General features: G+C 42.0%; 1 protein-coding gene across 1 annotated transcript; it reads right to left on the minus strand.

Moving 5' to 3' along the window:
- Nucleotides 1-3367: 3367 nt before the first annotated feature.
- On the minus strand, nt 3368-16031 carry PGRMC2 (progesterone receptor membrane component 2). Its single transcript, XM_040065231.2, has 3 exons — nt 15682-16031; nt 5640-5795; nt 3368-4586 (listed from the first exon to the last, which is right to left on the minus strand). The coding sequence occupies exons 1-3, from the start codon at nt 16007-16009 to the stop codon at nt 4489-4491; spliced, it is 582 nt and encodes a 193-aa protein (XP_039921165.1). The 5' UTR covers nt 16010-16031; the 3' UTR covers nt 3368-4488.
- Nucleotides 16032-20379: the final 4348 nt, after the last annotated feature.

Genomic DNA, 20379 nt, shown 5'->3' on the forward strand with positions numbered 1-20379 from the left:
CAGTAACTGATGGACCCTGGTGCAGGGCCTGAACATGCATAATTGTGTATCCAAAATCCCTTCCCAAGCCTTTTAGGTCCATTTATTCCAACCTTAACTATGTCTTAAGACTGGTTGTGTTTTGACAGTGGTCTATGACTTTTCAAGTCTTACATCTTGTCTAAAAATTTTCCCGTGTGCTTGCTGAAGAATTTCTAGGTTTGTCTTTATTTCTTCTGTTGACAAATAACTGTACAAACACTTCAAAACATTACCCTGACTAAAACCAGATTTCTGTCATGCTCAAAATACTGGGTTCTAACAGCTTTTTAAAAGAGAAGACTCAAGCTGGCTCTTGTTCCTGTTGGAGACCACGTGTTTTCCTACACTGAGCAGCAGTAGCCTGTGTTTTAACAGGGATTTGGGCTTCTGTGGGAGATAAAGCATTATAATGGATGGAAAAGAGTTTCTATTCATGGCAGCCTCCATGCTGCAGCCTTTGCTTCAGGCACTGCTGAGGTGACAAACGATAGTCCCTTGGCTCCAGGCTGAGAAGACACTTAAGAGTGGCTGAGGATCTCTGCCTGACAAATCCCACAGCTACACCAGGCTCCATCTGTCACCTCAAGAGCTTTCTTCTCTGCTGTCTTCAGCCTCTGTGCTGTTGGGAGTAAACAAACCTTCACCCTGCATTTCAGCCAACCCTGGCACACAGGTTCTGTCACAGCAAGCTTAAACCTAAGCTGTGAGCACCTGTTAAGAAACATTCACCTTTAACCATAAATTAGAAGCCAGGAGAAGGATTTGCTTTCCATCTGTAAGCAAGTGTGCAAGGCCAGAGTTACATTATTACTCACGTTAAGGGGGAAAGGAATAAATGGCCAAATCTCTTGTACTATTCCATACCGAGGAATAATACCTCTTCTAGACGAAATAAAACCCCACAAACTCTTACTGTATTCTCAAACAGAATATTGTTGAAGAGACCCAAACAAAGCCTATGAAAGTTTTAACTCCTCCCTGCCCTTTACAGCAAAATCGAAGTGATTTTGCAGGAAGATGGAAAATAGCTCAGAAGTGAGATACTGAAACAACATTCATAGCAGCGTGCCAAACTGATTTTACATGCTGTGTCCAACTCTGAATGATAGAAAATTTAAGCCTTAGTCACGGAAAAGTAGACCTAACTTGATAAAAAGATACAAACAAGTACAAGCAAGTGAGTTAATTATGTAATCCTTACTGGAAATTCAAAATGTTCAGATCAAGTAACAGAGTACTATTTTTATTCAAACCAAGGAGGTCTGAAAATGTATCTCCTGCCAAACTAAAGCATTTTTGGGAAGTGGTGTACGAAATGAGGCAGAAATGTCAAAACAAATGATGACTAAAACTAATTTAACACCAAGTCTAGCCTAGGAAAACAAGTCATATATTAAACTGGAACTGTATTTTGTTTCTGAAGAGGAGATATTCTTCCATCAAGACCCTCATGTTGTTTAAAAAAAAATTACCACAGTATCAACATGCCTGTCATTTTACCTAACAATTACTTTTGACCAAGTGATTGACACAAATATTCCAAGGTTGAATGCCTCCAACAGATTTTTATAATTGCAATGAAGTTTGGATGGAGCTGATGTTATGCTAAATTATGCTGTGTGTCAACTTTTTATAAACATGAAAGCTACAGTGTGCTTTAATGCACTTTTTTAGGTTGTGAGCTTTAGATCACTAGTGGCTTTGTATGTAGGATTGATGAGCTTCACTTAAATCCACTAGACACAGAGATTAAGTCTATGCAATGTTCTGCTGCCATGGGACACATTTTGTTTTCTTCAGTTACCATTAACGTGCTTCAAAGCAACACTCACCCTTTACCCCTCTTGTTCAGCTAATCCTGAAAGTTAAATTTTAAGCATCGTCCTTTGAAACAATTTTAAAACCCAGCAACAGAACTACACCTAACTTCACCATGATTAAGTTTCACTGTCTTCCTGATAGTGAGGGGAAGCAAAAGGCTGCACTTGGGCTAGTAAGTCACAGCAGATACAAAACTATTCTTCCTTCAAAAATTATCTTTCACCAGTAGGAAGTTAGTCCATCAAGGAGATACAAGCATGAGGAGCAGCTGTGCCAGATTAGCAATGCCAACAGCTGCACTGAGTGAAGAGCAGAGAAACTCACAAGTGTCAAGAACTTCCAGTTATGACTCTAAATAGTAGAAGCTGTAACACATACATGTATTTTCATGTGGAAGCCTGGGGACCAACAACTTACCCAATTGTTCTAAGAGAGTTGTGCAAGGTACCTTTTCTTGTTCCACAGCTATACAAGCTGGGTGGCATGACAAGGTGCAACAGCTGTGCAATAGCTAAAAGTGAAAGGCATACTGTAAATGTAGTGTAAGACCTTTTATAGTGACACTTACCTAAAAGAAAAAAAAAAATCCCTACTAAAGCATCCAGATACAGAACTGGTGTTTTAATTACTCCCAGCCCCGTCCTATGCAAGGAAGCTTTTATTAATCCTGTTGGTTCCCACTGCTCCATCTAAACCACTTTATTTCTGTGGTTAGTTACAGCAGCATGCCTAGCATTTCAGCTGAGTTAGATGATTAGCAGACACTCAGTCCAAGCCTGGACACTGCAGTGTTGCTCAGCTAATAAGGACATGACTCAAGCAGAAGCTATTGCTTACTAAATTCACACCTTCCACGAGTGTTCAGCCTCTACAGGAGCCTGCAAACACAACCTCTATGGAGAAACAGCTCCATTTCTGTTACTTCTTCCATGCCAAAACAATTCTACTTCAAAGCTGGAGATGAAAGAGAATGCTTCCTGCCTTCTAGGACAGGTGAGTTACACGCAATTCCACATAGGAGTTTTTGTTTATTTGTTTCATTTACATCAATATTAATCTCTTTCAGTCAAACAGGAAAAAAAAGGGAGTCATCCCTGGAATTTCAGCATTTGCAGTTCAACAGAATGTATATATATAGTTACTGTAGACCTAACACAGGTGAAACCTGCAACCAGAGGTACAAACTTAAACCAGGAGGCTGCTGTTCTTGTCCTCTTAATGCCATGTGACATATTCCTTATACTCTGTGTTGCACTCAGTTACTGAAATGCTTTATTTATAAATAATCACTTTTTCCCCTCCCACCATAAGTTCACCAGCCTAGGTTTAGTCTCTTAAATACAGCTTATCTAAGTAAGTCTTCGAAATTCCTCAACAGCTGGGGCTTGAAAGAGAAAAAACTCCACCAGGACAAAGAGCAGTATTAATAGCAGTCGCTGCTTCATCTATCCAAGACTTCTCCCCCTTTTTATGGCATCATATTCCAGCTCTGCTCAACAGCTTCTAGACAAAGTCTGACAGCACATGTGGTATTGTACATGCTTTATTAAAATGGTACTCATATTTACAATATCTGCAGAAACAATCCCTCCCAAGTCTTGCATTCAGACAGACACACACACAGACACATGCGCGCAACGCCCCTTCACTCTACAGGGGTGTGAAGGCTATGCTCCCAAAAGGTAGGCAGCTTCTGGAAGAGGAGGAAGGGAGACTTCTTTTGTGTGTTTGTAATTCATTAAAAAGAAGCATGGGAGTATGCATTTGGCCATCACAATGCTAATTTAAGTATATGTAGTATTAACATATGGCAGTAACACTGAGTACTTCTCTTTTACATTCTATACACAGAATGACATCAAGGTTTTCCAGTCAACAACATTCCAATTCAGTCTCACTGCTGCTTGTAGTGACTAAGAAACCGCAATTTGGGGGCTGTCCCTTAAAACAATTCAAGTCTATGTAAGCGAAATAAGGCACAATTAATATTTGATTTGATTTAGAGGATGAGAAAAAGGGGGAGAGGCAGGCTTCAGATAACAGTTGATGTAGAAGAAACTTTTTTACCCAATCCTTTTGAGAAAAGGATGAATTTTATCCCCCTCCTAATCTACATGGACTTCTCTTAGAGAACGGAAGTATTCTGCCGGGCTACTAACGCCCACATACAAAACAAAATTGGAAATTCACATTTTTAACACCGGCTTCAGTAGTCCAACCTGCTGATGCTGATGTGGATGAGTACACCTTTTTTTTAATGCTGAAGGAGAAGACACACATGAAACAAGATTCAAACCTTCCTCTGAGCTTGAAGACTCACATCTTTTAGAGAGCTTGTAAGGTACACTAGTTGAAGGTTTCAGCATACTGGTAAAAAGGAATAGCATTTTTGCCTTTAAATCCCTGGCCCTTCTTCACTAATGAAGCCTAACCAGACATTACAAATAAACTGCAACAAAAAATATGGCAGCACAAAGAATGTCTAGTATTCAAATCTTCATTTGTGAGTATATTATTTTCCTTGTACAAAACCTGTTGAATGTTTTTTCGCAGCAGATGAACTGTACCCAAAGATGCAGGACATTCTGTGATGGGGAATAAGAGGTTGCAGTTCCGAAGGCCCCTGACTTTGGTTGTTTACAAAGTTCATTCCTGTTTAGTGTGATCCTTGGTATCTTCCTCATCTGTGTATTCTGATGGTTCTTCCCCTGGTTTTAGGAGTCTACCTACGTAGTCATACTTCTCTGAAAGAGATTTATGATTCCATTACAATTAAATACAGCTGCATTTACTTGCTAGGCAGTACTACTGCAAATTCACTTTTTCTCCTACACACTACAGTTCTAAATCTCAGCCACTGAAACTGATGGTAATTTAGCAGCAAACTCAGCCTCCTGAAGCAATCTTTCTACCATTACTTTCTCTAACTGTGAGTACTTGGTTTCCATTCTCCTCCAGCTGATCAGGCAAGATTTATCACCCGAGGGCTAAAAACCCACTGCTCTTCAATCCTTCAGCCTGTTTTGACTTCAATTAGTGTGAAAAATTATTCCCCCTCCCTCCAGAGGCATACTTCCATCTTTGTCAGAGATTATTTCAAGACAAACTCGATCAACCCTTTAGGTTAAAACAACTCTTAGTCCTAATGATAATTTCATGGCATCCAAAGCCAACAACCTCGAGTGGGAGTTCCACCAGCTAAGCTGATGAGATTTGGGAGCAAAATTCTGTGCCAAAGAGCTAAGAGAACGGTTTTCTTGTATAAAATTAAAAGGTTACAAAAGCTATAGTGACATGTAGTAAAAGCCTCCGTGGAAGAAAGGCCCGAAATCCCTGGTCTGGTCTTAACAAAGTTACATTGCACACACATCAGGGGGGGAACTCGCTGCAGCCTACACCTCCCTTATGAGGAGACAAGGAGGGGCACAGGCGTGCCTGTGGTGACCAGTGTTTGACTCAACCCCCAGGGTGTGTCAGGGGAGGCTTAGGTTGGGTATTAGAGAAAGGTTCTTCACCCAGAGGGTGGTTGGGCACTGGCACAGGCTCCCCAGGGTACTCTCTCCCAGCCTGACAGAGTTCAAGCAGCGTTTGGACGATGCTCTCAGGCACAGACTGGGATTTTTGGGAATGGTCCTGTGCAGGGCTAAGAGCTGAAATCGATGATCCTTGGGGGTCCCTTCCAACTCAGTGTATTCTGTAATAATATTACTGTCAACACCTCTTTAAAAGCCTCCCCAAGCCCAAATCAGTCACTTTTATCAAAAGCATTTCCTTAAGCTGATAATTTGAGAATTTACCTTTAAATTGCATTTCCCACTCTCTTACACTTTCCATCTGTACAGCATTTAAGTCCGATAGGTCATCATATTCATCTCTGAGTGCATCTTTATCTAGACAGAAAGTTGCTAGTCCCCTGGAGGCATCTCTGCCAGCAAATATTCCATACGGACCCTCTGAAAACAAAAAGACAAAATTGATACCTTCATGTCTTTGTTAATGGTGACCAAATCTCAGTTCTTTACAAAGTCTGCCAAAGCCATACATTAAATTTCTGCAGTGATGGGAACAGCAGCAGTTTCAATGCCATGGCTGTTTGACATTCAACAGCACTGCAATTTAATCTTTAATATCACTAGGAGATAAAGTCTGGTGAGAGAACAGAACCAGGAAAATAGCTTTGAAGGGATATCTGGAAAAATCCCTGTCAGTTGATGCAAGCCAGTTGATGCAAATTCCAAAGGGACCAGAGGCTGGAATTCAAAAGAAATACACTTCTATTAAGCACCACATTGAATATTTACAAGTCAGGTATGAACAGAAGCAAACTGCATACACATCTTAATTAGAAATCCATTATTATAAATAAATAGAACTTAAGAGGGCTAATTAATGATTTCATCTCACTTACAGATTCACAAGAACGTTCTACATCTTTTGTGACATTTCTTACTTCTGAGGAAATCATCTCACTGATTTTGGGCAGCAGATCCCCTATACCTTTAGCCTGTAATGCTCTTGAAAACGGCACAAATTGTCACATTAGAAATATAAAGCAACTGCTTCCTCTGTGCTTTTTGACCAATGCAAAGTAGCAAAAATATCCCAATGATATTTTGAGCAATGACTGTAAAATAAATATTATTACCAAGAGAAATGGATGATTTGTAAACCAACAATTTGCAGGGTAACTGGCTATCCCAAATTTTAATTAACTGAAAGAACTTTAACCATATTGTTTCTTAGATTTTCTTGACCTAAACCCAGATACCTTAAATTCAGATCCATTAAAAAACCCAAACCAATACAAAAAACCCCCCACACTTTAAAATTTTCTGCACTAACTGCAGCAGCCTAGTGCCAGGTAGATACCCAAGCCTCGCTACAGAGCTGTCCCTGCTTGGTGGCGAACAGGCCACTACCCTCCTCTGGCTTACCTCTCAACAGTGGCCGGCAGCCTGAAGAAAAGGCAGAACACCCATGAATGAACACAAGCAAGTGGCAACACACTGTCCTTCACCCCCTCTATTGCCTGCTGGACCACCTCAGACCTCTTCTGCAGCAGGATGAGCCATGAGGAATCATTCCGAAAGGCTGGTTCCTCCCAGGCTGCTCGCTTTGGCCACCGGACCTATCTGCTCCTGCCGGCCACTGACTCCAGGGCTGAGACACAGGCTGAATGCAGCAGGGAGAGTTCCTGAAGCGAGGAACCTGAGTACCATATGGATTAGACGAAACTACGTCCTCACCAGAGCTAGTGTCGTCTCTCCACCCCAGAGTGCTTGGCATTGTAAGCTGCTTACAGTCAAACCTGAGAACAGAAGGCTGTCCTGCACGCCAAAGACAATTTCCTCGTCTCTCTGGAAATAAACCAACTGATCCCAAAGCACAATTTTGCAAGAAGGAGATATTAGAGAAGAACTATCAGCTGGAAGTTTGCACTCTACCAGTCTGACCATAATGATAAACAGCATTTCTGCGCTCATCCTTTCAGGTATTTAGCTCTAAGAACAGCATTCACAAGAACTACCTCAGGGATCAAGGATGACAGGTAGAGTACTTCAGGGAAACAAAGTCAAGAGGGCCATATTTCCTACCTGCATCCTGAATTAGGTATTTATTTGAAAAGCAGGATTTAGAGACTAAAGTCAATCCTATACCAATGCACTCTGCATGCTCAGTCACTTCCACAGGACAGGCTAAGAGACAGTAACGCCACTATCTGCAACACAAGTTTCCTCAAACAAAAAGTCCTGCTTTCAAGCAAAACAGCAGTCATTCAAGTAATCTCGGTTTTTATGTTCTGAATGAAGAACATGGGAGCTATAAACAGCTCTTACAAACACCACAATTAGTAAATCCTTAAAAGCAATTAGAAATTGTTACTTAGTGACCCCACCAACAGTGTTCCATCCCCAGTTTTTCCTTTCTCTGAAGCATTTCAAGCAAATGTGTCCATAAATCCTACTATTTGCACAAGATGTTTTCCAAACTCTGGCTAATAAGAGAGTAGCTCCCCTTCCATTCTACCCTGCACTTATCGGTTTATGGAGCTTCACAGCATCTGCTGAGATGCCAGGTCTTGGTCCACCAGCTTGATTCTAATTATTTATATTAAAAAGAGAATGATAGTATATTTATCTGTATCAAGCACCAAATATTCTTAAATCACAATAACACACTTAATTGCAAGCATGAAAACTTTCAGAATACATCAGCTTGCATTAAGATTAATGGATGCAAAATTTCTTCAAGTATCTTGTAATCTCAGACAGTATTACACCAATATCTTTTTTCTTTCCTAAAACTGGATTTGAACTAACATTCCAGAATGTTTATTACAGAAGTATTCAGAAGTCACAGAAGAATCACCAAGCCAGGTCCAAGCACTCAGTGGAATGCTAACTTGTAAAAACCAACTTTTGTACTCAGTAGACATCATTTTAAATTCCAGCTCTGCAAATGTAACTTAGAAATGTGTTCTATTCTTTAATCCTATATGAAAAGGTAAACATTGAATTGTGATTATTAGTAAATGGTGCAAGCTTGGCTTCACCTTGGTTCCTAAAGCAGAACTTCAGAGATCTCAGTATGAGCAATCTACTTCAAGATGTAAAGCTTCCATTCAGATGCTTCTACACAGTTTAACTACAGTATTTTATATTAATACAAAACATACAGGTCTGGAGTTCTGCTCCAAGCCCTAGTCTGTAACTCACTTTTATATAAAAAACTGGTGCAACAGTCTGGAAAAGCTATTTTGCGTATCGGATTTCATTGCACTTGGAGAAGTGTCCAGGAAGGTGCCAGCACATAAAATCCCGGGAAGAAAGTATCTTTCAGGAACATGATTGAGGCAGAGACATCAGTGCAATCCTAGACACACTCCCATGGAGTTCTTTCATGGCCTGATGCAATTTACTCTGCAAGCCCTACCCACAGTCCTTCTTTCCTTTCCTTTTGTCTGCCCACCTATTTAGTCTGGCTCCTGCTGTAAATAATTGATTGCACCATGACATGACAGACATGCTGAAGAGAGGGCAGGAAGAGCAGCTTGTAGCACAGGTATGTAAACCGAAGCAAGTTTCTGAGACGGTATCACAAAATTTCAGTGGGGTTTTTTTGCTGTATCCCCAAATTAGCCATTTCACAGTCAAATATGTCTTTAAAAAATTCTCCTCCCACTCCTATTTGGCATAGTACAACAAGAAGAGTCAGGGAAGTGTCAAAATCAATTAAAACATGTCTGCTACACATTACTTGGTTCTATGGAGGTATGAGTCTTCCATAAAGGAAAGCTGTTCCTTGAAGAATGCTTTTCTTCCCATCATGGCTTTCACAGTTAAAGAACTCTGTTTCAGAGCCTTTGTTTGTTTTAGCCCTGAGACCAGTTATCAAGCCCACATATTTGCCTGCCTATCTCCACATCTACACCTCCACGTTCATACCCTGCACTTCCCCCGTGTAAAGTCCTCATCTACCTTACAACTCACCTCATGTAAAGTACACCCTTCTCTAAGCTACAACACATGCAAAACGTTGCTACCCACCACCTGCAGAGCTTCACCTGCCCTCAGAATCCAGTTAAGAATTTAGCAGCCTTAATGCATTTGACATAGTGTTCAGCCTGACATCTGTCAATAAACTGGGCACCTTGTGAATTGGTAAAGCCAAAGTCTCTTCAGACCATAAAAATGCATTCAAGATTTCTGCATCTCCTAGGGCAGTTTTGGTTCCCTAATGAAGAATTTCTCTTTGCAAACAAGGAAAAAAATCTACTCAACCTAAAGCAACATATTAAAAATTCTGAACCATGAAGTTTTTATTTGGAACCAGTGCTTCTTGTCACTTCCTCCAAAACAGGGTAAACTGGATCTTGGAACAGAACACATTTCAATTTACAGCCAGTTTGGCCAATAGCTCCCCCAGCAAAACCTCTGCTGGTATCCAACTCCAGAGTATATCCCTGGTTGCCAAAGAGACTCCCTGACCATTTCAGTTTGGTAGCAGCTTTGTGGAAGGTCCCAGACTATTACTCCAATACCAGTAATGGTAACAAAGGTGAACGTTGTGCACTGAACTTTGGATAGCTCCAATGGGCAGCACGGGGAATACACCACAGATAGCCACATGTAGACTTTATAGCTAATGAAGTGATAGGTGAGCTAAGAATTGTATTCGTTATCACAAGGTCCATGTGATTCCTCTAAAGAAGACACACATTAACAACAAGGTTCAGTTTTAAACCAGCAGCTTTGGTTTCTTCAAGTACTCAAAAAGCACTTTAAAGCAATCACCAAATACACATCTCTGAGCTCCACACAGCTACTGTAAATAAACCCCAGTTTTGTCTGAAGTTTAGATACTCATGTACTGCTATATTATGTGATTTTCTGGGATGTTTACAGTGCTGTAGCTGAGATTCTGACGTCTGTACTATAAAATAATCGTTTTCCTGCATTCCTCTCTGATGAGAGTCAACTGATTGACTTCTAGCCTGGCCAGTGGGATGGAGAGGTGGAGATGGCTTGTTCTCCAATCCCTGGTCATTGTTCAGAATCTATATAGGTGAGGTCTTTGTAAAAAATAAGAGTTCTTTCCTTCAATCTTCTTGGAGTTAAAGATTCTGTGAGTATCTCTTTGTGTCCTCTAGCAACACTCATGGACAACACTTGTTGATCTGCAGACAAGAATAAGGTCTAATCTCCCCTTTCATGTGAGTCAGGCCAAAGAGGGACAGGCTACAAAATTATTAACAACTGCATTATTCTATCGCTTTGCCTGTTTTTCCACTCCAAATTGAAGTGAAACCTTCACTGGCTGTTTCAAATTTTCTGTCTGAATCCTGACACGTGTTTGTTCAGTGTTGCATCTTTCATGAGAGAATGAAAAAGCTGAAAGTTAGACTAAGCCATTTGGAGATGCAGCTTGAAAGCAGAAGGTTTTTAATAACATTTATCACTGTAAATTCAAGGTGACATAATTTTAACTTTACTGCTCCAGATTTAGATGAAAGGGAAGATGTGGGTCAATTTTAAGTTACAACTTGCATGGAAAATATGTTAGACCAATCCACATGCTAAATGGGAACTCTACAAATGTGAATCCTTACACGCTAAGATGGGAACTGCCCGAAAAAACAGGGGTCTAAACTTGACTCCTCAGGCACAAGGCTGTTGTTCACACAAGGCCAGAGAGTCTCACTCTCTCTTTTGCTTACTTGCTTTTTAACTCTGAGAGGGAGAAAAAAGGTGCAAGAATCAATGACCCAATTTCCAATTTCGACTAAAGGGGCAGACAACCAGCACTGGTAAGAAAGCCTGTAGGCCAGCAGTAAGGAGCTTTCTGGAAGATAGCTGCATTCCTGAGAAGGACCTAGATTCCACATCTTGAAATGCTCTGACCACCAGTTTATTTCCTAGTAAGACAAGCAATGCTGGCCAGGTTTTTTCATTCAATGAAGGCGATGCTGCTGTGCATTGGACTTAACATCTACATGTCACTAACAATGATGTCACTATCACATTTCATTTATCTTGCTTTGAGCACACCTGCTTGATCAGGGCCCTTGAATGTCAGGCAGCTCAATGACCTCAGAGGTTTTTTCTAGCCTAATCAATTCTGGACTGAAACATGATTGGTTTAAATAGGAACTAGAAATTTACACAGACCTCTTATAAAACACACAGTTGTTCAAGTTTTAAGGAATAAGGTTGTGAAAAAGGGAAAAAAGACATTAAAAAAAAAAAAAAAGGAAGAGAGCTGACAGACACACAGAACAGAAGCAGAGGAGGAGACAGAGTGCTGATCTTCCAGCACAAAGCCACTTTGCTGGCCTAGAGGCTCTACCCTGGTAGCAAAGGCACTACTCCCTTTAATCTCTCACCAATATGTGCATATACAGCTTTTAGTTTTACTGCCTCTGGCTGGAACTCCACTTCTTTATCCACAAATGCTGTTCCTCCAAAAAGCTGAATCCCAGGGTGAGAGACACTTCCACTACACAGACAACCAGAGCTGACAAACATCAGAACCACTGTGAAGAGATCTTTCACACTCTACAGAAAACATTTCTTTCCCCCAGTCTTATCCTCTGTACTTATCTGTAACCCCTCAGCCTGTTGTGTTCTTCGGATAAGGCCACCCTTAACAGTATTCTCCAAATACAACATACATAGAGTCCCTCCTGCAAAATTTCACTCTAACCATACCCTTGGAAAGGACATATGGAAAAACACCATTGCCATGTGGTCAAGAGTGAAATTTACGACACTCAAGTCCAAAGAAAGTTTAACAGCATCAGATTTTTTATACAAATTATCAGAAAAAATGATGGCTGTTTATTACAATGAAATAAAGTCAGTTTTCCCTTCATGGAAAATGAACTGTGATGGAACATTTTTTGTGGAAGGAACTACTATCTAATCTGTTCTTCTTGGCCAGCTTGGAAAGTCAAAAAACCTCATGACATTGTGAAAGACAAGTGGAATGAGAAATGAGTTGACAGTGACAACATATTGCAGTGAAGGGAAAGCCAGGAAATTGATTTTTTTAAGATCATGAAACATTAAGAACCAAGAAGTGACGTGAACAGTTGGATACTCAGGGTTGCATATAATCTTGCTTTGTCATGTTCAAAGATGCGTATTTTTCATAAATGCATGAAGTATTTACTACGTTAATCAAAACCTGTTTGCAGCATTACCTTGCAAATTTAGCTGCTAAATATTAAGATTTGCTGACATGAAGTACACTAACTCTTACAGTGCTCTTCTACTGACAAATATAAAACCAGAAATCTTGGTGCAAACAAACACACAAAGTTCAATGTTGCAGTCAATGAAAAGTAAAAAACTGTGTCTCATTACAAGATATAAAACCAACACAGTGCACACAGAAGGTATTAATGACTAGACCCTAAGTCATGAGATGTGATTACAGATTGGAAATCATCCCAGCAGAGTTCTTCTGACAGTCTGGTTATGTGGTATTTTTAATAGTGAACTCCTAATTGTTTCCTTTATTTATTTCGGAGTTTGTGGATGATAAAGGGAAATGCCATTAATTAGATTTAATAATCAGTCAAAGCATTCTAGGTCACTTACTCACCTGGGCACAAGCAGAAGTGGAATTTAATACACCTAAGTGAAGTCTTGAAACAAATGGTGTATTTGCAGGACAGAGCAGAATTTTGGAAAAGAAATTGGCAAGTAAAGTTTTAAATTAAGAGTTCAATTTAAGCATAGTGGTTTTTGGAGGCACAGACTGTTGTATATGCAGTGTAGCCTTTTACTCTTAGCTAAAACACATTAAGAGATACCAACAACTAACAGGATACCAATGAGGTAAACTGTGGAAGGCTTAAGGAAGATGACATGAGAAAAACAAAAATAAAATTGGAAACATTCAGACTAAATGTTTGACAAAATGAAGTTTTCAGTCATGGCTGTTTGAAAGGATGGTTTCAACACTCTAGCATTATTTAAATATACCTTAACTGTATGTATGTAAAGGGCTCTTCAATGAAATAGACTACCGTGTAAAAGGATTTGCTGGATGGAAACTTAAAACCAGGAGAACTTTGAATAAAATCAGAAGTTTGGTGGAAACTTCAATGGAATCTCAATTGTTGGACAAAAATCTGGACTAGCTGATAATTTCGTGCATTTTAAACTTTCTGCTGTAACTAGAAAATAAAAGAACACCCCGGCATCCAAACTACACTGAAGGAGAAGAGAAGAGACCTTACTATGAAGATGTGAGAAGCCACCTGAGGTAGCCACCTTATTCAACATTAACCCAGCCCTCCAGATTTGCTCAAGACTGACAGTGAGCCCTCAGCCACTGCTTTCCACTCCCTTCAAAGCTGAAGCACTCTCTCTTCACATCAGTACCTCAACAAACTACTAAAGGCTCACAATCAGAGCCTGCAATATCACCAAAGCCAATGTCCTCAGCTCTTTCTTCTGTTAAAATCTGGACATGCTTTGTTGGTATGCTTTGCACTTCCCTTGCCACATTCCAGCTATGAGACATAAAATTTCCATGAAAGCTGCTGTGGACATCTGGCTACTCTGGCTGAAGCCTTTCTGAAGAGATCTCAACCAGCTGTAGGAGACTTTTCCACCTGAACTCTTAGGTTTTCAAGGCCTGCAAACTACTTATTAGTATTTTTCATTTCAGCCACAAAACAGTTGTAAGAAAAAAAAATTTGATATGCATCCAAAAAGGGAAACCACATCAGCACAATTCAAAAATCATCATGTTTGGCGAAGAACACAGAGCTGATGATGCACTGGTTGAGGTTTACATGCAACACCCCAAGTTACAGAACAGATAGATGAAAACTATGGCACTTCTTACAGAAAAAGGCAATCTTTTCACCACAGGGACAAAAAATAAAAAAGCCTTTTTCCTCTTGACAAAAAGCTAGAAGCACTGCTTTTAAGGAAACCAGCTGCTACCAGTTATCAAAAAGCAGATTGATGTCCTAGAACACTAAGTTTTAGCTTCCTTCACAATAACAGGCCTCCAAAGGTTGACAGTGTGAACTCCTGATGGTATCTGGAGAGGAGAGCCTAACATTTAACTGAATTTTGGTACACAAAAGGGAGAAAGTGAATGCTTACATCACGGTTCGATACTATTTCATGGAGCACCCTGTCAGCTTACTGCTCTTTTTAAGTTTCATGCTTGTTACATGCATTTTATACCAGCACACAGGTCTCAGTTTAAAACTCCTAAATAAGAGAGACCAAAGAACCAACCTGATTAAGTGTCATGAAAGCTGCAGCTCACCAGGCTGCATTTTCTCAACTTTACTGGTTAATGAACAACATAAAGCATGGCAAGGTACTTCAGATTCCACTGTGAACTTTTACAGTACCCCGCCAAAGAAGCATTTCAACTCAATTACAGCAGTTTTACTTTCTGCAACTGGTATCACAAACTTTGAGCATAGTTACAAAATTCTAGCCCTGTTCAACCATAGAACTGCTTGTCCCTTCCCCGCCAAGAACCAAAGGCTTGGAACATGCCAGCTCTGTATTTTTTTTTTGTAACCTCAGTTATTAAAACAATAATAAATGCTTACTTAAGTTGAACTATTTCCTGGGGGAGTGGGAAGTATCCTCTCTCCCCTCCATCCCTGTCACAAGGAAGACTGCCATGCCTACTATGAAAACTCCTGCATAGTTTGATTAGAGCAAGTTTTCCAAACCACCATTGTTTAAAAAAGAAAATTATCAGCAGTCATAAACCTCATTTCCTTTGGCACTCATGAACACAGCGCTCACCAGTAAGTTTACCCACCTCATTATTAAGAATGCTGTTTATCCTGAGAAAATATGCTGCAGTTTCACAGTGTACAAAGTGAATACAAAACCACAACATTTCTCTGAAGCTTGATTTTCTGAACCCCTGAAATACACATTTCCTCTCCGAAGAGGAGTGCTGTCGGTCTGTTTTACGAGATTGGCTTGATTTCTGCACTCTTCCCAACAGTAGCAATATACCAGTCCCTGAGCTCTCCTTGCCTACCTCAATCCTGACTAAAAGTCACACTCAATATGGCTTTTACACCTAAATAAATTAAACAGCTCTCCTGAGCCGTAAAGCGCTACAATGAAGAAAAAGCACTACTCAGCTGCACTTGGGAAACCTACTAGAAAAGACAGAAGGAGGAAAAAAAAAGTAAAAATAGAAATAACCAGGGCACATCCAAGTCAAGGCATCTGGGAAAAAGACGGCTGCCTGAGGAGAACCCAGACCCGCTGAGCATCACCAATGTAACACCGCCGCTGGGTCCCAGGCCGGGACTGCCCCATCCCCCCGCCGTCTCACCGGGCCCGTAGAACTTGCTGCCTTTGGTCACGTCGAAGACTTTGCCGTTGACAGCCAGGAGGATGCGAGGGTTGCGAGCGCCGTCGAACTCGCGCAGCTGCTCCAGGGAGAAATCCCGGCGCTTCATGCGCGGCAGAGCGGCGGCCTCGCCCTGCCGGGCCGCGCCCCCCGGCCCGTTCCGCGTCCCCCACCGCAGGTACATCCGGTAGGCCGCCAGCACCGTCAGGGCCAGCAGCCCCACGCCCAGCAGCATCTCGCCGCTCGCCATGGCCGCGCCGCCCGCCCCGCCGCCCTCAGTCCTGAGCCGCCCCTGCCCATCGTCCGCCATCGCTGCCCGGACAGCGCGCGCCCACCCGGGACACGCCCGGCCGCGGCCACGCCCCCGCCCACCGCTCCTCCCGCTTCCCATTGGCCATCGGCCCGAGCCGGCCCCGCCCCCGCCCGGCTCGCGCCCCTCCGGCGAATCGGGACGCGGGCACGCCCCGCGCCGAGCCCAACGGCGCGCGCGCGCCGCTCGCGCGAGAGGCGCCGCGGCCCCCAACGCGCGTGCGTACGCACCGCCCCCCCCACCTCCCCCCCCCCCGCCTCGCGCGCCCCGGTGGCGTTGGCGGGAGAGGCGGAGGCAGTGCGCGGGGCGGTGCCGGAGGTGGCTCGCGCTGCAGCCTTACAGCAGAGGGCGGGAGCGGCCAGGGACGGTCGGGAGCGGCGGGAGGGTGTGAGAGCGCCGCGTTGGACCCGCGGGGCCGAGGGGAGCGATCGCAGGAGAGCGCCTGTCCCCGCCACCGGGGAGGGGGTTGAAGGCCGGCGGTGTTTGGCCACCGTGGTGCGGCCACGTCGTGCAGCGCCCGCGCGGCAGCTGCTGAGTGAGCGACACGTCTGCCTACGCAGGGCTCTGAGGCGGCGGCGCTGCCCACTCGGGTGACACAGGGCCGGTCTGTGAGGCGGAGGCAGCTCAGGGGGCTGCTTGGTCCGCTTCGCTGCTTAGGGTGAACGTACTCTTCCATTTTGGTCTGTCAGAAAACTCGAGGCTTGCTGACTAGGCTGATGGACAAGGGTAGTTTCCCGTGGTGTGAAATGTATCACTGGCAGTACGTAGGTGGCTCTCGGATACCTCGTTACGTACTACCCGTGCTCCTCGGGAGTGTTTGCTCAGTTATGTGCGGAGGAAGCTACTTAAAGGTTTTGTTATTTCCAAGGGGAGAGATGGTGCGTGTAGGTCGTGTCAGTAGGTGGACACCTGCAGAGTAGGCAAAGACCTGGAAGCAGAATTTAAGCCCTTCTGTAGCTCTCATTTTGAGACCGTTTTACCCAAACAGCACTGACCATCTTATCGAGTAATACAGAAGAACCTCTCTACGTGTAACAGGGCTCAGGGAAGCCTGGGTCAGCAAATCTCCCTGCGGCTGGAATGTGGTACAGGGAGTACTTCGGGCTTGAGAAACGCTGTTACTCCACGTGGCTCGGTGGTCCTGAAGCATCCCTGCTTCATACCAGCTTTAGGAGTGATTCACAAACACGCAACTCGCTTGGAAAACTCAAATGTTTTCACAGAGCTGGGAAGAGAGTGCGAGGGGCTAAACCCAGTGGGAAATAACATTAAGCATACTTGGCATTTTCATGAAGCCCCGAGTTTTCAACACCCTATGTAATGATTAGTTGTTTAATCTGCCCTCTGAGCCGGTTCAGTAATGACTACCTCTGTGAGGAAAGAGGATAAAGTTCTTGCTAGTTAAGGACCTGCAATTAAAATACTTATCACTATTCTCCTTAACCCAGCAGACTGTATTTAATATATGTGTAAGTAAACACTATTAAGAAAGCCCTTTTATCTGAACAAGTCACAGCCTGATTTTGGTTAACAACAGTTTTTATTACAGAATTATAACGTGTTTAAATTGTCTGGGCACAGCTGTGGTGCAGATCAGAAAAAGACAGTCTTATCTCTGGATTTCCTTCCTTCTTAAGCTGAATACAGATTTTCCCACATCATCTTGAAGTGTTCTCTTAATTTCCTCAGTATTTCAAAGATGGGTTCAGAAAACAAAAGCGAGTGGAAAGAGATGGGTGAAGTACTTTTACCAATCTGGAAAGATCTTGCCTCTAAATCCATCCAGAGTGGCTATATCATTCTATGTGTTCCTTTGAAAGCCTGTGGTTTCCCACTGCATGAATGTGGTGGTGTAGTAAATTCTGACAGGAATACTTTTAAGAAATTGGTGTGGCAACTCCAACTGTTTCTTTTAATCTTCATTACTTCTCTTCTGGATGCCGCCTTAAGAGATGAATTGCTACCTGGGCTTGGCTTGGACACCTTGGCTTAGTTCTGTGAGCCATGGTGGCTATTTATGATCCCCAGATAAGAGCTGGATACCAAGAGAAGTTTGAGAAACCCATCCTAAGGACATGAAATAACTTAAAAGACCACATTTAGAGGAGTTGTCATGTAAAGAATTTAAACACTAGAAAATAGACAAATACTAAATAAATCTGGATTAGACTGTTTCAAAACCTGTCAAATTGTGTTTCAGTGCTGATAGCTTGACCTGCCAAAGAAACACCAGAAAAACACAGTTTCTCCACTGTGGCTTTTTCCCAGCATTTCTTCCTTGCCTGACTGGTTTGCTGAGACAAAAAGTCTGTCACTGTACAGTGTAAGAGTTACACAACTGTTAAATAGTCTCCAAAAGTCTCAGCATTATTGTGCTGCTTCTACTGTTCTTTACCTGTGCTTCTCAGCGGTTATTTAAGTGTGAACAAATCTTATTTTGATCTGATTGACAGTCAGTCATAGATCATGTATTATGACTGGGAAGTCCAGGAATAGCTAATGTATATAATTGCAGTGTCAGGGGAGTAGTTGCAGCAATATGATTAAAGGATTGAAAGGAAAGTTAGGCACTGTGGGTTATCTGTGGGGAAAAAACCCTCAGAATGTTTCAAATTTTGAAATCCATGCACAGCTAGTTCATTCACATGGATTTGATCTGAAGAGCAAACAAAGTAATAATAATATTTACATATGACAGTTTCCCATAAAGTGCTTAATAAGTCCTGAAAAAAATGTATGAAAGAAGTTTCTAATTACAGATGTTATAGCTTAGGTTGTTCTTGAGTAATTATTTAATTTTGTAGGGGTTTTTTCCCCTGAGAAAATTTGGAGAACACCTAGAAAGTAAATAACTCATCACTGTATTCACAGGCAGTCTCAGCTTGTTCTGCTTCCTCATCTTCTGATAACTTACCCATTAGGAGTCAAGGAATGCCTTGACTCAGAGTGATGCTGATCACTTTTTCTTTTCAAACACTGCTTATCACAGCCTCTGGAAAAGAAGACAACTCAGGGGAAAGCATAAGGAGAGCACAGCTTTCTGAACAGAAATTGAACTCTGATGCCAACCACTCTCATGGCTGAGGCCTATTTTCCACTGATTTTGAAGCTGAAGAGACATCTCTTACTGTCCAAGGACAGGCTATGTTCAGGGTAGATTAGGAGGTGGACTGTGTGTGGTGGAAGGTAAGGATTTCTGAGGAAATTTGGAGTCACAGAACAATCCATCAGCTCCATTGATCTGGGGTATTTTTAAACCCAGTTTAATGTATGGGATGCACTGACAATTTTGTTTTGAGCTGATACAGTTTGGAAACATTGATGGGGTCAATGCAATGCTTGACGTCTTATTTCAAAATAGTAGCTGCCTGAATCCTTTGCATGTATTTATTTCACATTTATTTTAAGTTCTGTGTGTAAACCTATGATAAATCGTTTAATATGTCTTATAATGAAGAACTGCTGAATTATTCAGGAATTTCATTTAAAAATTTTGAAATTCAGTATGAGCAGTCACTTAACAAAATTTGTATTGGTCCAGTGTGCTGGTTTGGGCTAGGATAGAGTTAATATTCTTCAGACTTGTGGTCTGAGGCTCAATTTTCATTGGTAAAAAAATCAACTGTTATTTCTTAGTCCTCTACAAACTTTTTATTTTTCATTTTAAGTCTCTCTTGGGATTACCTTGTAAAATGCTGTGGTGTTTACATGTGCATACTGTTTTGTAGGACCAAAGTGAAGGAACCTGTGTCTCAAGCCAGCATCCATTTTTTAGCCCATCAAACCTACAGTGTTGGTTTTTTCCTGGAGAGATTGGCTTCTGCAAAGGGCAAAAGCCATTTGAGCAGTTTACACAGAATTTTATGGCCTCTCTTCCATCCCAAAGTCCCCCTTGATAAGGGAGAATGGTAAATATACAGCCAGTGTAAGTGTGTTGCTGTGGTTACCTACAAATTTTAAACAGGCACCATTCATACAGTTAGATGCCTTTTCTTTTGTGTGCTGTCATAATCTAGAACTGCAAAATTCACACATAATGGCAAACAGATTGAGATAAAGTTGTCATGATGATTAGACCTCTTCACTTGACAAAGCGTGTCAGGGTTCAAAGTTGCCAAAAGTTAGTCTGTCCTTGTGAGTAATTTTATTTTTTTCCCCTCCTTTTTGGGAGGGGTGTGTGTGAAAACTGCACATGTGCAGCTGCATTCTTTGGCAAGCAGTTAACTGCTGAAGTCCTCTGTGGCAAAATCCATGTTTATTTCAGGGTTTGCCCTTTGTATTTTTCTATTTTTGATGAGAAAAGGGGAGGAAGTTGAGGAATACAGTCATATTTTGTTTATCAGGTTGGATCATTCACATCAACAACTCAT

This window comes from Hirundo rustica, chromosome 5 (genome assembly GCF_015227805.2).
Source record: "Hirundo rustica isolate bHirRus1 chromosome 5, bHirRus1.pri.v3, whole genome shotgun sequence".
NCBI classification, from domain to species: domain Eukaryota; kingdom Metazoa; phylum Chordata; class Aves; order Passeriformes; family Hirundinidae; genus Hirundo; species Hirundo rustica.

What these genes read in the sequence shown, in the direction of transcription:
- PGRMC2 (XM_040065231.2), bottom strand. Translation starts at nt 16,009, where the DNA reads ATGGCGGACGATGGGCAGGGGCGGCTCAGGACTGAGGGCGGCGGGGCG. An exon ending in CAGCAAGTTCTACGGGCCCG is followed by an intron (nt 5,796 to 15,681) that starts GTGAGACGGCGG and finishes TTTTGTTTTCAG; the next exon opens with AGGGTCCGTATGGAATATTT. An exon ending in GTGGGAAATGCAATTTAAAG is followed by an intron (nt 4,587 to 5,639) that starts GTAAATTCTCAA and finishes AATCTCTTTCAG; the next exon opens with AGAAGTATGACTACGTAGGT.